Source organism: Marmota monax, unplaced genomic scaffold (genome assembly GCF_021218885.2).
Source record: "Marmota monax isolate L192 unplaced genomic scaffold, Marmota_monax_Labrador192_F-V1.1 WCK01_AAM20220418_F8-fsc00047, whole genome shotgun sequence".
Taxonomy (NCBI): domain Eukaryota; kingdom Metazoa; phylum Chordata; class Mammalia; order Rodentia; family Sciuridae; genus Marmota; species Marmota monax.
In genome coordinates this window covers 13,369,849-13,386,319 of record NW_026692072.1, presented here as the reverse complement: position 1 = coordinate 13,386,319, position 16,471 = coordinate 13,369,849, and the positions used below count along the sequence as shown (strand labels likewise).

At 47.5% G+C, this 16,471-nt stretch overlaps 1 protein-coding gene and 1 pseudogene across 1 annotated transcript; one reads left to right on the top strand and one right to left on the bottom strand.

The window, feature by feature from the left end:
- Window positions 1–2,196: 2,196 nt before the first annotated feature.
- LOC124100044 (olfactory receptor 4X2-like) lies at window positions 2,197–3,126 on the top strand. Its single transcript, XM_046455355.1, has one exon. It carries the CDS (start codon window positions 2,197–2,199, stop codon window positions 3,124–3,126), a length of 930 nt encoding a protein of 309 aa, XP_046311311.1.
- A 2,217-nt stretch (window positions 3,127–5,343) lies between these two features.
- Window positions 5,344–15,573, bottom strand: LOC124100038 (olfactory receptor 4B1-like; annotated as a pseudogene).
- Between the last annotated feature and the right edge of the window lie 898 nt (window positions 15,574–16,471).

Genomic DNA, 16,471 nt, shown 5'->3' with positions numbered 1-16,471 from the left:
ATAGAAACACTGGTATCAGTTTTGTTGTGTGAACATGGGCTTCTTTGGTATGTGATGATTGATTTCACTCTTAAAGCACAGGAATGGGGTCCCTGAGGCATATGATGTTTTACAAAGTTTCTTGTGTGAGTGTTGAAGGTAGCTTTGTGCCACACTCTGAGATTCGGGAATGGAGAAGATATGGTCTTGGTCCTTGGAGCCCTTTGTTCTTTCAAGATCTACTGGAAAACTATGATATAGCAAATACTGTGCTTAGAAGGCCATGCATGACACCCACCCAAGGTCACTCAACCCCTGGCACTCACTGAGTGCTATTAGTTGGTGGTCACAGAAGTAAGCACGTGGTGGAGATGGCATGGTGAGAAGATGCAGTCTCTCCTTTAGGAGGCCCACACTGCAGTAGGTAGGTGGCCACACAAAACAATATACTCCAGTGTGAAGCCCTTTGATCCAAGGCAGCACAGAGGAAGGGAAAATAACTTACCTGGGATGGAACTCTGAGAGGGAGTCATGGCGTCTATCTCTGAGGTAGGTAAGATCTGCATGTTAGTTGAGCCGTGAGTGTGGAAGAGGTTAAATAACTCTCTAGGTGGATGCAGTGGTGCTAGCCTTAATCTCAATCAGGAGAATCCCTAGTTGTACATCTCTCTAGGGAATGTAGGGATATCATGTCTCAAAATAAAAAATAAAAGACCGAGGGTATAGGTCAGTGTTAGAATCCTTACCTGGCATGTGTTGGGCCCTTAGTTCAATCCAGTATAGGTGGGGGGACGGGGGGGGGACAAAGGAACTAAGGAAGGGAGGACAGGTGTCCATTTTAAACAGCATGAATTTAAGGCTGAGATGCCAGGGTTCTTAGTTCTCTTGTATAGCACCTGGGAGGTTAGTCTAGGAAGGAAAGAAGAGAATAACTTTCAAGATATCACATAGATACTATCTGAAAAACACATGCATATGACCCCAGGAGACCAGACTGTTAGCAGACATAAGCTGTCTCCCATGAATGGCTTGGGAGAATAGCCCAGGAATCTAAGAACTTACTATGAACCTTGCCTTCTCTTTGTTTCTGTGTTGTAAGTTCTCTCTGTGAGTTTCCTCTGGGTCCTGATGGTGTTTAACCACCTCAGCCTGTCTCTATCACTGGAGAAAGGAAGCTTTGTGGCAGGAGGGCAAGTCCTCGGGCTCCCTGTCTCAGGTGCTCTGGACTCTCATTATGTGAGACCACAGTTCATAGATGTTGACCTCAGCTAGCTCAGACACAGTCCATAAAGGAGAAGGACTACCTGCATATCAGTCAGTGGAGAATCCTGGTGATGACAAGGTGTTGAGAGACTAGGAGGTAGAGAGGGATGATTCAGAGATTGAGTGGGCCCTGGAGAGGGGTGTAGAAATTTTGGTGGCATTGGATACATAATGGTTGGAGGAAATGAAAAGTGCCCGTGAGGAGAATCATGCGTGGATTGAATGGATCCTTAGAAAGCAATAAGGTCACACAGAGACGTGTTTAGAGAACAAGAAATAGGATGGGGATTAGAAATAAGAGGACCTCAGACAAAGCTTTGAGGTCCTCTTCGGGGCACTGAGTCCAGGGACATCTCTTCTGAAGACTCTGAAGGGCATGTGGACAGGGTGAAAACAGTGTTTTGGAAACCAGTTTTACAAAGCAAGTAAATATAAGTGTAATGCAGTGACAGGTAATACAATTAGCCAAGGCAATAGAAAGATGTACTACAGAGACCCAGCCACACTGTCCTGTGTGCCCACATTGTCCAACCAGGAGATGTGCTGTATCTTTACTAGGTTACCCCCTCCATGCTCTGTTTCCACTAGTCCAACTTCTGCATACAAAATGATTTTATTTTCCACTTGACAAACATTCTTCATGACTTTTTATTTTCTGCAGAATAAATCCCAAAATTTGTAACAGCCCTTCTTACACTAGCACCAATCTCTCTGAACAGTTTGATTTGCTGTTGTCATTTTAATCCAGCCACACACAATGCATCTACAGTTGCTCTCCCCATTCTTGGAATGCTCTTCCCTTCTTCTACGCAGAGGACTTTTCTTTCAATATCTAGTTCATAAGATCTCAGACAGGCAAGTGTCTGTGTAACTCACCCAGTTCATGAAGAAGTCTTTTGTTTTCTATCATTTCAGGTCACCAGACCCAAATAGCTGCCTGTTGGTGGTGACCTCATGGCCAATACATACAACGTGACTGAATTCATTTTTCTGGGACTGTCTCCTAATCAGGATGTGCAAAGAGTTTGCTTTGTGATTTTTCTGCTCTTGTACATGGCGACTGTCCTGGGGAATTCCCTCATTGTGCTCACTGTCCTGACCAGCAGAAGTCTGGGATCCCCCATGTACTTCTTCCTCAGCTACCTGTCCTTCGTAGAGATCTGCTACTCCTCTACTATAGTCCCAAAACTCCTCTCAGATCTGCTGACTGTTAGGAAAACCATACCTCTGTGGGGCTGCTTGGCACAATTTTTCTTCATGCACTTCTTTGCAGGCACTGAGATTTTCCTGCTCACAGTGATGGCCTATGACCGCTATGTGGCCATCTGCAAGCCCCTCAACTACACCACCATCATGAACCAGCAGGTGTGCATGGTCCTGGTGGGAATGGCATGGGTGGGAGCATTTCTGCATTCCCTTTCCCAGATCCTTCTCGTCTTCCAACTGCCCTTCTGTGGGCCCAATGTGATTGACCACTATTTCTGTGATGTGCTCCCCTTGCTCCAACTGGCCTGCTCAGACACTCTCCTCATTGGTCTTCTGATTGTTGCTAATGGGGGGACCCTGTCTGTGATCAGCTTTGTGGTCCTCTTGGTGTCCTACGTGGTCATCCTGCTTCATCTGAGGACTCGGAGCTCTGAGGGGAGGCGCAAAGCCCTCTCCACCTGTGGGTCCCACATCACCATGGTCATGTTGTTCTTTGTACCCTGTGTCTTCATCTATCTGAGGCCTTCGACCACTCTGCCTGCAGACAAGATGGTAGCCGTGTTCTACACAGTGGTGACCCCACTCCTCAACCCTGTCATCTACTCCCTGAGAAATGCTGAGGTGAAGAAGGCCATGAAGAGGCTGTGGACCAGGACAATGAAACTAGGTGGGACATAGAGGCTGAGCCTTGGTACTAGCCTTGTATTTTAATGACGCTAGTCCTAACTCAACGGTCAAAATGAGTAGAAGGAGATTAATTCTAGAGTTACCTTATCTGGTGTCTGCCTATAAAAATGTCCTTTTAATCACTTGTAAAGTGTTTCCTCTTAGGGATGTACTGAATATACCTTACCATTTTCAGTTGCTTCCAATTTTTAGTACTATAAGTAATACTCCTTTAAATATCCTTGAATAGAAATCTTATACTAACTTATGATTTTTGGACTCATTTTCTATGGTGAATTTACTCTCCTAAAGAGTAACTCTACTCTGACTACTCAAAACTGTTGAAAAGAAGGGAACTCTTTAGATTCCTTCTCCAAGACCAGCATCACCCTTATATCAAATCCAGACAACGAGTCAGTAGAAAAGGAAAACTACTGGCCAATATTCCTGACAAGCACACATTCAACACTTTTCATGGAGGCAAGAGATATAGCTCAGGGGTAGAGTTAGTTCTTTCCTGACCTATATGAGGCCTTGGGTTTGGTCCTTGGTACTGCAAGAAAGAAATAAAGAAAGGGAGGGAGGGAGGGAGAGGAAAGAAAGAACGAGAGAGAGACTTCAACAGAGTGAGTTTTTCTTATTTTGTATTTTTTTTAGTTATATATAGCATTAGGATTCATGTTAACCTAATTATGAAAGCATGAAATATAATTTACTCTAATTTTGAACCAGAACTCCTTCTATCCCTCCTCTCTTCCCTCCCCCTATTTCCTTTCTTCTACTCGACTGATCTCTTGGCTACTTATAATTTTTGTCTTGTGGATGTACATGATGGTGAGATTCACTGTAGTATATTCCTATGTGCACATAGGAGAGTTAGGTCAGATTCATTCCACTGTTCTTCCTTTTCCCCAGTAAGTTTTTGATTGACTTCTTCATTAGCCATATAAGAAAAATTCTAAAACATGATGAGGTAAATAAACTACATTTAATTTAGGGTTGGGGATATAGCTTGGTGGTAAAGTATCGGAGGGACAATGGCCAGCATCTCATTAGGGGGTCTTTCTTCCTGCCCTGGATAATCCAAGCCACCTTAAGCCTTACAATCTCAAATAATTAGTAAATAACAAAGCACAAATACTCAGAAGTATTTACAGAAAATGAAGCCCCTGTTACATCTAGTCCACATGGGTTCTGGAACTAGACAAAAGACAAAAAGGTTCCGGTGGTTTATTTAAGGGGGTCCATCAAAGGCAGGGATAAGGTTTCTAGGGCCGAGTCTTGCTTGGTGATTTCTTGCAGTCAGCAGGTTGATGGACATCTTGGCAGTCACACCCATCTCAGGTGCTGTGTGGAATCTTCCACAGAGGTTGACGGGGAAGTTCACCTGCATCAGGTGGTCAATCCCTGTGGGGGGTACCACAGGGAGTTCCCAATGCCAGCCTTATGCCCTCAGGAGGCTACTATGTGCAACAGTTCAAATATAGCCCACGGACAGCTTGTGACAGTGAGCACTTGCTTTAACATATGTAAGGTCCCCGATTCAATCTCCGGTATTACCAAAAAAAAACTTTTTTTCAACAAAATAGCAGCAAACTGAATTCAACAACACATAAACATTTGATATAGGGAAAAACAGAAGGGAGAAAAAGAGGAAGGAAGGATAAATGATTTCAATTTACAAAACATTTATCAAAAAGTCCTCTGTAAAGGGATGCAAGTAGACAGTACTTTGGGATAGCATAGTGGAATAACTATGGGTGACAGTAATTAATATTTCATAATAATTGGTGGAGAGAATTTTGAATGTTCCCAACACAAACACATGATAACTGTATTAGGTGATTGATATCTCATCTGATCTGATCATTACCCATTTCATACATGTATTGAAACATCACATTGTACCCTCATAAACATATAAATTACTTCAGAGGGAGGAAGAAAGTGAGGAAGTGATTTTAACCTACAAGACATTTGTAGAATTCTCCACTTTGCATTTGCCTTGGTTTGAGCCTTCCAATTATCCAAACCCATTGTATTATTGGATATCATGGAGCCAACCATGTTCCAAAGATTCAGGAAGAATCCCTCAGCTCTACTCCTCAAATGTTACACCAGGGTATCCTGGTAACCAAGGAGAATCAAAGCTGTAGTAACATTAAGTCCGATATTTGTTGCTGCCATTCTAAAATACCCCACTAAAAATGCATTTTAAACACATAATAATCAGGCATACAACTTTCTATCATGTTCCCATCCCTGGGTTCTCCTTCTGGCCCACAGCTTCCTCATGGCGACTTTCACCTCTGCGTTTCTGAGTGTGTAGATGATGGGGTTCAGCATGGGGGTGATGACCGTGAGAACACAGCCACCAGTTTGTCCCCAGTGAAGGTGGACAAGGGCCGAATGTAGATGAAGACGGCAGGTCCAAAAACAAAGATGACCACTGTGATGTGAGAGGCGCAGGTGGACGGGGCTTTGTGCCTCCCCTCTGCAGAGCGGTTCCTCAGGGTGAACAGGATGACGATGTAGGAGGACACCAAGATAACAAGGGAGAAGACGGAGATTAATCCACTGTTGGCAACACAATGAACCCCTCCACAAAGGTGTCCTTGCAGGCTAGCTTGAAAAAGGGATGGAGGTCACAGAAATAGTGGTCCATCACATTGGGACCACAGAAGGGCAGTGGGATGGTGATGGGAACCTGCATCATGGAGTGGATGAAGCCCCCCAGCCAGGAACCAGCCACCAGCATGTGACACAGTTGACGACTTATAACATTCATGTAATAACAACCTCAGGCGGGTGCTGGCAAGTCATGGGTACATGCCCATGGTGGCAAAAGACGGGGACAAATGGGCAGGGAGGAAACTGTCAGGGCAGCTGCAGCTACCTGCTATGGCAGGTCAAACCATCCCAGCAGGTGAGGCTGCCTGAGTGCTCACTGCTGACTGAGAGTGGGCCCTGCCGCAGGGGCTGATCCTGGCTGGGATTGGCTGGTCTCACCATCACCATCCTGAGATGGAATTTGTCACAGGTAAATGTCAAGCAGGAGCAGGCGTTGGAGACACTGTGGCCGCCTCTGCAGGTTGACTTGGGAAGATGCTGGCCACATTGAGGCACTAGAGAGGCTAGGCCAGCTTGACTGCCCTTCTGAGAGTCCTACTAGGGGTCTAAGGGACTGTTTTCTTCACTCTCTTGACAAAGGCATCTAAAACCACATTTTTATACAATCACCCACTCCTTCTACCTAACACTACAGGCAAAGGCAAACCAAGCCTGTGCCATTCCCCTGTCCCTAAGCCCCACAGGCAACCCTGTCATGAGATTAGTAGACAGCCTTCCAACACCATTTGTGTGCTCAGCTGTGTCCGTCAGTGACAGCACTGAGCTTTTAATACATTACCAATATCACGCTATGTACATTATTCTGCAAGTTATCTTCACTGTTAGTCTAGCCTGCAAGCCACAGAACTGCACACTTTAAAATGGTGGGTTTTAGCTGGGCACAGTGTTGCACACCTGTAATCCCAGCAACTCAGGAAGCTGAGACAGGAGGATCCTGAGTTCAAAGCCAGCCTCAGCAACTTGGCAAGACCCTATCTCAATAACAACAGAAGAAAAGGATGTAGCTAGTGCTAGAGCACCCTGGGTTCAATCCCTAGTACTAAAAAAATGCTGAGTTTTATGTTCTGCACATTTTACCACAATAAAGCGGGGGGTGGGGGAGGAGCTGAAGATCATGAAAGAGGAAGACTGGGAAAGTTGTAGAATCTCCCACTTAAGTTGAGAACAGCTGTTATAGTTAAAGCTTCGTCCCGGGGTTTCATAAACTGACTTCCAGACCACTCACATGTAATGGAATCAAGCCTTTATTGAAGCACACCGGTGGCGGCTGACCAGAACATAAAGCTGTTCCCCTGATCAGCCCCCCAACAATTGCAAGGTGCTCCTTGGAAGCCTGAAAACTGCAAAAGGGATGTTCGGGGGTCCAACCAATGCAAGCCAGCCAGGTTACAGAAGCGGGAGAGTGCAGTCAAGCGGAGGGAAGCCTAACCAATCCCAGTTAGCCCAGTCACCCCAGTTACAGAAACAATGCCCCATTAGGTAGTTCCGTGTTCTTAAAGGTTTCTAGAGCAAAAGGAAAAGAACATCTTGCCCCAGTCATGACCCTTCTACTTGGCATGGTTGTTTTACAGGATGAAGTCATAAAACAAAATGCAGTCACATTTGCTTCTACTATCACACAGCAAGGACTCCCCCTTCCCACCACTGCCAGGGTGACAGGTGACAGGATATAAGAGCAGCTGGGCCACTAGGAACGTGTTCTCCCAGCTCTCTTCACTGATCCTGAAGTGCCTGTTCCTACCTTGGGCACATTAACACATCTGCCCCAACAGGCCCTTCCCCAGGTGGAGGTCAGTGGGGAAGCAGGAGGACAGTGCTGATGAAGGAGCATCAGAAGTGCACCCTGCCAGCAGCGAATCCCAGGAGGATGGAGTGATGGAGACTGTCACCACAGGAGCTGCGTCCACAGGTGCCTGCCACACACATTGTATGTTATTTAATTGCTGCAAAGTCTGAGGTTGCAAAGAGAATATCATTTGGTGATGAGAAGATTGGCTTAATGGGCACAGAGGACTGGTGCCAAGCTCAGGAGTTGTGGCTCTTGTACGTGCCCCCCTGGACATCTCTTGCCCAGCCCGGCTCTTCCGTTATTCCTGGAATTCCACCTCTAGGTCTCTAACCAAAACACTGCCCAGCAAAATTTCAAAAGGGAATAAAAATTGAATAACCTAAAATATAGCATTTATTCAAAAGATAGCAAGCCTATTAAATTTCAATGGCATTTTCATAGAAATAGAAAAAAAATCCTATAATTCACATGGAACCACAGGGGATCAGCCAAAGCCCTCCTGAGGAGAAGGAAGGAAGCGTAGCTGGCCTCAGAGCACCGCAAAGCAGTGGTAGTCAAAGGACCAGACCCGAGGACGGATGGAACAGAAGAGAGACCCCAGAGCCACAGTGCACAACCAGGTCTCAAAGAAGTCGAGAACAGAGTGGGGCAGGGGCAGCGTCTTCAAGAAACGCTGCTAGGAAACAAAAGAAAAGAGACCCTCAACTCACACCTTGTAGAGAAATCAGCTCAATGTGAACGAAAGGCAAATGTAAGGCCCAAAGCAAAATGGAGGGGGAAGCTCCGTGCCATCAGTCTAGGCAAAAAGCAGGCACTAAATAGACACTCGGAAGGAAACGTTGTCTCCCAGGGTGATTCCCCCTGCTCCCCAGGAGACTCAGTTCTCCCAGCCCAGTGCAGCCCAGCAGCTTCGGCACCACCCTCCCCTATTGGCTTCGAATTACGTGTCGGCAGGTAGGGGGGTTCCCATGTCCACAGTGCATAGAGCTGGACAGCCAGGATCAACTCTCATTGGTGCAGAGCATGTCAAGGTGCAGGCGGTATCCACCAGGCTCTTGAGGTGACACAGAAGCACGGATCAAGAAAGGCTTTCTGTGGACTTGAGGAGTGTCCCATGGAGCCAAGCAGGGCACAGGAGCTCAGGGTCCCTAGCACAGCAGCGCAAGAGCTCTGGAGGAAGGGACTCTGGGGAATCTTGGCCCAGAAGGCTGCAGCTCCTGCAGAGAGGAGGTGGGGCCAGCAGCAAACTCCTGATCCTGGTGTAGATTCCTGCAGGACCCCAGCCAGCAGAGGGTTGCCAGAGCACATGACCACTTCTCCCACTGCCAGAGAGATCTCACACCCCAATACAGGAGGCCGGGAAGAACACAGGCCACTTAAGTGACCACTTCTGCAGGAGAACACCAGTGAAGCCGCCCATCACAGACACTGGGTGTCAGGAACCAGACACGGCCGCCCCACCGCTCTTGCTCCACACCCACAGGAGATGGCAGAGATTGTTAGCAATGTTAAGCAACAACTTCATGTTTAAGTAATGACTTTAAATTGGCAATCAGAAAGCCAGTAGAGAAAGGCATAAGAACTGGAAAGAAACAGGTAAAACTGCAATCACAGATGATTTGATTACAGATCTGGAAAACCCAAAAGACTCCATAGGAAAGCCACTACTGACAAAAAGAGAATTGGGTAACACCACAGCAGGTGATCAGCCAGGCACGCAAAAATCAACAGACTTCAAAATAATCAACAGACTTCAAAATGAAAATGAGAATAAACAATGGAAAAGACCCCTTACTACAGCAAAAAGAAAATGCCTACTTTAAGCTTAACAATAATCAAAACTTAAATGAGAAAAACGCCAAAGTACATTCTCATAAGACCTAAAAGTAGACTTAACCCTCAAGGAAAGACAACCACACTCCTGTTTGGAAGGCTGAGCACCAAGGTGGGTCGCTTCTCTCCAGCACAAACCCTGGAGCTGGATATGCACGTTATAGAAGGCAACTTGACAAATAAACACGAATATCTAGGAAAATCCTGGGGAAGAAGAGGAAGGAGGAGGGAAAACCTCCAGACATCAGGGTACTCCATAAAGCTTCGTCCTTACAACAGAGTAGTGACAGATGCACAGACTGAACAATTGCACAGTCTAGGAGCCCAGACACAGGATTAAATCCCATGCAAGTCTGACAAAGAGGGCGCTTCTGTCAGGTGGTGGAATGGATTTTTAATAAGTGGTGTAGCGCAGGTCTGTTCTCACACCACCCCACAGAACAATTTCTCTACAACCTGTCACTGGAGAAAACATCCTTAATAAAGATTCTAAGTTCAAAAGCAATTAGAGAAAAGATAAATTATGAAAGTTTTTTAAAGCATTTGTATTTAAAAAAATACATTAGGCAAAATAAAAAGGACAAATGACAAGCTGAGAACTGCACATCGATGTCTAATTTATAAGGAGCTTCTAAATGTTGAGGAAATACTGAAATGGAATAGAGAAATTAATGAATGAATGAAATAGAGTAGGGGGAGTAGCTGCTCTCTTGGCTCCTTCCTTCTTTTCCTTGCAAAGAAATGCCATGGCCCTCAACCTTCAAAGACACTGGAGCTCCTTGAAGTGCAAATTAAAAATTCACAGAGAAGGGAGAGAGAAGGGAAATTGCATGGAAATGGAAGGAGACCCTCAGGGTTATACAAAAGTACATACAAGAGGAAGTGAGGGGAAAGGGAAAAATAATACAAGGGGGACAAATGAATGTCAGTAGAGCGGGTAGAGAGAGAAGAGGGGAGGGGAGGGGAGGGGAGGGGAGGGGGGATAGTAGAGGATAGGAAAGGCAGCAGAACACAACAGACACTAGTATGGCAATATGTAAATCAATGGATGTGTAACTGATGTAATTCTGCAATCTGTATATGGGGTAAAAATGGGAGTTCATAACCCACTTGAATCAAAGTGTGAAATATGATATATCAAGAAATTTGTACTGTTTTGAACAACCAACAATAAAAAAATTAAAAAAAAATTTACAGAGGTCCCATCTCTTAATTATATGATAGAGGAGGAAACGTCTGCCCTTTTACTCTGTTGGTGGGTCTCTGAGGAAACACACACTGTCACACATGGCTGCTGGGGATGCACAATGGCTGGTCCCTATAGGGAAATACGCCATACCTAGAAAGATACAGGACCCTTCTATCCTCCCACCTGAAAGTCCTTTCTCTAGAAATCCACCCTGACGAGAACACACAGGCAATTTATTTGTTGTAGGACGACTTGTGATACATCTACAAAGTCAATTTCAAGCATATTGTAAATCTTCCTATGAAATAAAAGACTACCCTTTGCATTTATTCAGCAATCAGTTTGTCTAAAAATGTTAAAAGGTTAATATCAGGGTGATGAAGTTTTAAGTGTATTTCTTTCTACCTTCTCCAACTTCTTCTACAATGAGCATAAAATCCTTTTCTTCTTTTAATTTTGATAATGCACACAACACAAAATTCACCATCTAATCTGCTTTTAAGAGTTTATGTGAGTAGTGTGAAGTGTATTCTTCTTGTGTGGAATCCATTTGTAGAACTTTTTCATGGTGTAAAACTGAAACTCTGTCCCCATTAAACACCATCTCTGTTTTCCCCTCCCCTCAACCCCAGGCAATCACCTTCCTGAATTCTGTCTCTACAAAATCAGTTTGTCTGAGAGACAGCAGCAATCCCAGGTCCACAGTAGCACTATCCACAACAGCCAAGATACAGAAATAACCTAAGTGTCCCTCATGGAGGAATGCATAGAGAAGTGTGACATAGATACATAGATAGATAGACAGACACACATACATACATAATGGAATAGTATTCAGCCTTCAAAATGAAGGAAATCCTGCTATTTGCAACAACAGGGATGAACTGGAAGACAGTACCTAAATGAAATAAGCCAGGCCTAAATAAAAGGTTAGTCACGGTCACACCTACACAGCATCTCTCATTTGAGCCCACAGCAGCAGAGAGTAGAAGGGTAGGGTTACCTGAGGCCACAGGGTGGGGAAAAAAGGAAAGGGAGCTTCAGATACAGATCTGCACAACAGAGACCTGCGATGACCATAGGTAATAATAATGTACCGCATATTCCAAAATTGCCTGTCAGCACAAACAATAAGCATTGGAGGTGCCCGATATATGAATTATATTAATTCAATCATTCCACAATGGATATATATAACCTCACATCAGACCCTGTATATTATGACTACACTTAATTTTTTTTATAATAAAATTTTTTAAAAATACCCAAGTGCCCTGATCCCAGAGGTGAGCTGTCCTTTCTCCTCTCTTCCCACCCCTTTCTCCATCACTGCTCAGAGCCAAGCGCAGGTTCCAGATTGTGGAAATAAGGACATCCAACACACGTGCACCTGCCCATGTGCTCCGCCCGGCCGCCCGTGGTTCTGAGCAGGTGAAGCAGATGAGCCAGATGAACCAAAGCGCCCCACCAGCAGCAGGTGCAGGAAGCAGTCCCTTTCCTCTGGGCTGGCCATTTGAGCACGTGCAGCCAATGGGCAGCGAGGCGTGCAGAGGAGGATCCCCGCGTGGGAGTGGCTTCGCCTTTTTCCTCCAGGCTTGCCTGCTACGGAGTTGGCCCTAATCCCATCCCGGAGGTGCGCTGTCGGGTGAGTGCCTTCTCCATCACTGCTGAGAGCTTGTTTTATGGCCCCAAGTCTGCCCTAGTTCTCTCCCGGTTTTCTGCACAGTCCTCCTTTAGATGTGTATTTAAGGCACTTGGGCGGGTCCCCTCCCAGGTTTGAAGCCTAAAGTGAGGGTAGGGCAGGGCATTGACCCGCTAGTGACAGGTTATCTGGACCCCTGGAGGTGGAAAAGTCATATATTGCTGGGGGCGGGTCCGTTCTCTATGATAAGCTGCAGGCAGGTGTGCGCTCCCCTGGGTCACAGGTTGCAAGTGTTCAAGGCTGGGACTGCGGGGCATCAAGCCCCGTCTCCACTGGTTCTACTAGCAAAGCTGGGCCGCAGGGCAGCAGAGTTCTGGGAGGCCTGCCTGCAGGCAGCTGACCTTGTTCTGTCCTTCCAACCTGCAGACCTGTGGGGACTGGAATGGCGTCCTCCCTGCTCCCCAGGCCCTCCAGGCTGAGGGCTCTAGGGAGAAAAGGGGTCTGAGGCCTCCGGTGGGTTCTGAGCCCTGGTGGCAGCCTCTCCTCTCTGGGTTTAAGGGCACACACTCCCATGCACTGGAGGGATGGAGCATCTTGATCAGGTGTGCATGAAATCTTCCTGAGCGCTACCTGCTCCACTCCCCGGGCTGAGCTTTGGCACTGGCGTGAGAACAATAACACTCCATGTTGATGTGCTTCCCTAAGGCTAATCGAGATGTCTGAGTCCCCTATGAAAGGCCGTAGGGAAGATGAAGTGCCCTGTTCTGTGTGCTGCTCTGCCTGGGAACTTCATCTCTCCCTGATGTTGACCCCGGGCACTGATCCCCTCCGCTGAGGTTCAGTGCTGGGTCCCTTCAGCCCTGAACTTGGGGCATGTGCCACTCCGGAGCGTGAATGTGGAAGTGTTTAGGAGAGCTGAAGCCCAGTCTCGAGCAGCCTTCCTTCCTAGCTTAGCCGCTCAACCCAGCAGTTGAGAGCATTTTATTTTCCAACACCCAGGCCTCAGGTGGTTCTCACATTGAATGAGAGGGAGGGGGGAAACTTGGGAATTTTGATCTGCAGTTATGATGTGACCTTTTTAACTGATAAATACATACTTCTCCTCTACCGCATCACAGTCGATCTTTGCTGCCTTCCTCGAGGAAGGTGCCAACATGCTAGTTCTCTGCTGGCTTCTGCTCTGAGCCATCCAGGGCTTGACCTTTGGTGGTCTCTGACATCCTTCTACAGCTGTTTTCTGTTGTAATTGGGCAATGGTAAAGTGGTCCTGGTTGTCTGGGTGAGCTGGCCTCTGTTGGCCTCCACTATCGTGATTTCTAAGCAGGGGTACCCCTCATTGCTCACTGAGAGGGCAGCTGTCTCTCCCGTCCCCCCACCCCCATGAGGTGTCGTCTTGCCCTGATCCTCTGCACCTGTGTGGGTGCCAGCCTCACTGAGGCCTGTGCTGATGGCAGGGTGCGTGCTTGAGCCAGCCCACCTGCTACTGATGGGCTCCAGGCTGCCTCCAGTTCTGCTGTTTGAGCAAGGCTGTGTCTGATGATGCCAGGGTTTAAGGGGGGTGGTATCCCTCAGCAGATGTCGCTTGTTTGCTCTTGCACCAGTGGTTGGCCCTCTTCCCTCATCCATAGGGAAGTGAGTTCAGTCAGGCATGCAGGACAGGTCAGCTGGGCACATCAAGCACAGCACATCACAGTGGTTCTTGGTTAACACATTGTCACTGGTGGTCTCATGTGGGTCAAAAGCCATAGACCAGCCAAGCACCCTGGCGCACACCAGTCATCCCAATGGCTCCAGAGGCTGAGGCAGGAGGATCACAAGATCAAAGCCAGCCTCAACAGCTTAGTGAGACTCCAAGCAACACAGCAAGACCCTGTCTCCAAGATATTAAAAAGGGCTTGGGATGTGGCTCAGAGGTTAAGGCCCCTGGGTTCAATCCCCAATACCCCCCACCCAAAAAAAAGGCCAGACCAGGTATTTGGACCTGCTCAAATTCTTTGCTCATTTCAATGCTTTGAGCTGTTGATCCTCTCCATGGATCGGAAGAGAGATTTATATAAACTGTTCTTCATATATTTCAAATGTATGTTCACCAGTTTGCTTTTTCAGCAAAGATGTAAATATTGATATGCTACTTTTGTTTTTATGGATTAGAAATTCATTCGACTCAGTCCCCTTCCTATCTGGCTTTTCTCCTGTTGGATTGAAATGTTCTGTTCCATCTACAGATTATTTGGGGATTAAATGTAAAGTAGAAATTCATGAACACAAATACTTCAAACTTGAGCATATCTTCCTTTTCTTTTAATGCTGGGAATTGGGGAATTGACTCCAGGGGTGCTCTACCAATGAGCCACACCTCCGGTCCTTTTTTTTTTTTAACGAAGTTGCCCCAGGTTGGCCTTGAACTTGTGACCCTCCTGCCTCAGCATCCCAAGTCCCTGGGATTACCCAATAATCTATTACTAACTGAATTCAATGACTTCATGATTTATAGAAGTTTTTCAAGGACTTTCCAGGATGAACATACCCACCTATGAATGTCAGTTTTTACCTTTGTCATTTACACCCCACATTTCTCCCATCTGCTTTGCTACCAAAGGTAATGTAAACCATGGAATTATAAAACACTGGGACCCAGAGGACATGCAGGTGGAGGACAAAACTGGTCAGCAGTGTCTGTGGCTACCGTCCCATCTGGTTCCCTCTGGGTCAACAGATCGGCTTGTGGGGCAAGTGTGTGTCACCCCTACGTCTGTCTGCCTGCCTGCAGCTTTTACACTAGAAAACCTTGCTGGATGCATTGAAGGCTCTTCCTGTGGGCACTGCCAGTGTGTCCACTGAGACCCCGCAATCTGACCTTACTGCTCTGTGAGTGTCACCACAACTGACTCAGTACTCATGTTGGCGTGAATTCTCAGGTTCCTGACTATTCCTGGTTAAGTGCTCTGAGACCCAGGTGCACACTGTGCTCTGCCTGGGAGGTCGGTCAGGGGCGTCCCTGGGGATCCACCTGCTGACAGCTGTGTGAACTCTGTGGGCCTCACATAGGCCTGGGGAAGTGGGTGCTCGAGTCCCACAGGGCAGGGGCGGGGGGCAGTGGCTGCTTGCCTGGGGATGCCTGGGACAGCTGCAGAGCAGGGCTTGAGCATGGAGTCTGTCCTGGGCGCCAGCCTCGCCCCTACAGGCTTGGGCCTCCTGCGTCTAAGTCTCCTGTGGGTTACCAAGCTGGCTAACGCCAATCCACTGTCGCAGAGCGCACTCAGGAACGTGAGGGAACACTGGAGGCACCAGCCTCTGCAGGCAGCACTGCCCCGTGACCCTCATCCGGGAAAGAGCCTTGCCCTGCTGGTACACCACACCCCAGGAGGGTCCCATTGCTGACCTGTCCCTGAACCCCAGGGAAGCCCCCAGGAGCAGCATTGGAAAGGAGGTTTTGAGGAGGTCTTTCTCCATGGGTCTCCAGGCCTTGTGCCGGTTTTCTTCCATGTGTTTCATAATCTTTGTTTTCTTCATTTTCTGAGTCCATTTTCTGCTGTTATCACTGAGACCAAGTAACCTACAAGGGACAGTTATTTGGCTCACATTCCAGAGGCTGTGAAGCACAGAACCTCCCATGGTGGAGGTGGAGGGGCAAGGGAGGCTGAGATGGTAGCTGCCCCTCCTTGAGGCCACATCAGGCCACTCGGGAGGGAGGGCAGGGCCCTCATAGCTGCCCTTTCCCAGCACAGCAGCATGGGTCTGTTTCCAGTGAGCTCTGAGGGACACACCAGTACCACAGCATCCTCCAGCCCTCCTGTGAAGGTGACCTTGGCAAACCCCTTCTGAGCCTCCCTAGTTGGAGGATGATAGGCAGGACTGAGGGCACTAACCCCCAGGAGGGAGCTGGTCTCCTAGATCAGGGAGCCACAGCAGACAGCCAGTCTGTGGAAGCAAGTGGAGACAGCGTGGCTGCAGGCTGGTGGCACCTCCCTGGCTGGCATGTTCTAGCCAGGATCCTAGCATATCAGCAAGTCAAGGCAGAGAGAGCTGTGTAGGCACAGGTGTCAAGCAAGGATGACATCCCCCACCCCTCGCGGTGGCCCTCAGAAGAGGCCCACCTGCTAGAGTCTAGGGGTAATGTGTTGCTTCCCGTGGATGGCTTTACTTTCTACCACCAGGTAGAAAACCAGACAAGCCCTAAACCACCACCCCATCCTGCTCTCCCTTTTCAGAGGTTGCAACAGAGCAAGAGGAGGGGTCAGCAGCATTGAGAATGGCTCCCAGGTGCCACTAA

Bases quoted from the DNA above. Each gene is read 5' to 3' on its own strand.
- LOC124100044 (XM_046455355.1), top strand. From the start codon at position 2,197: ATGGCCAATACATACAACGTGACTGAATTCATTTTTCTGGGACTGTCT.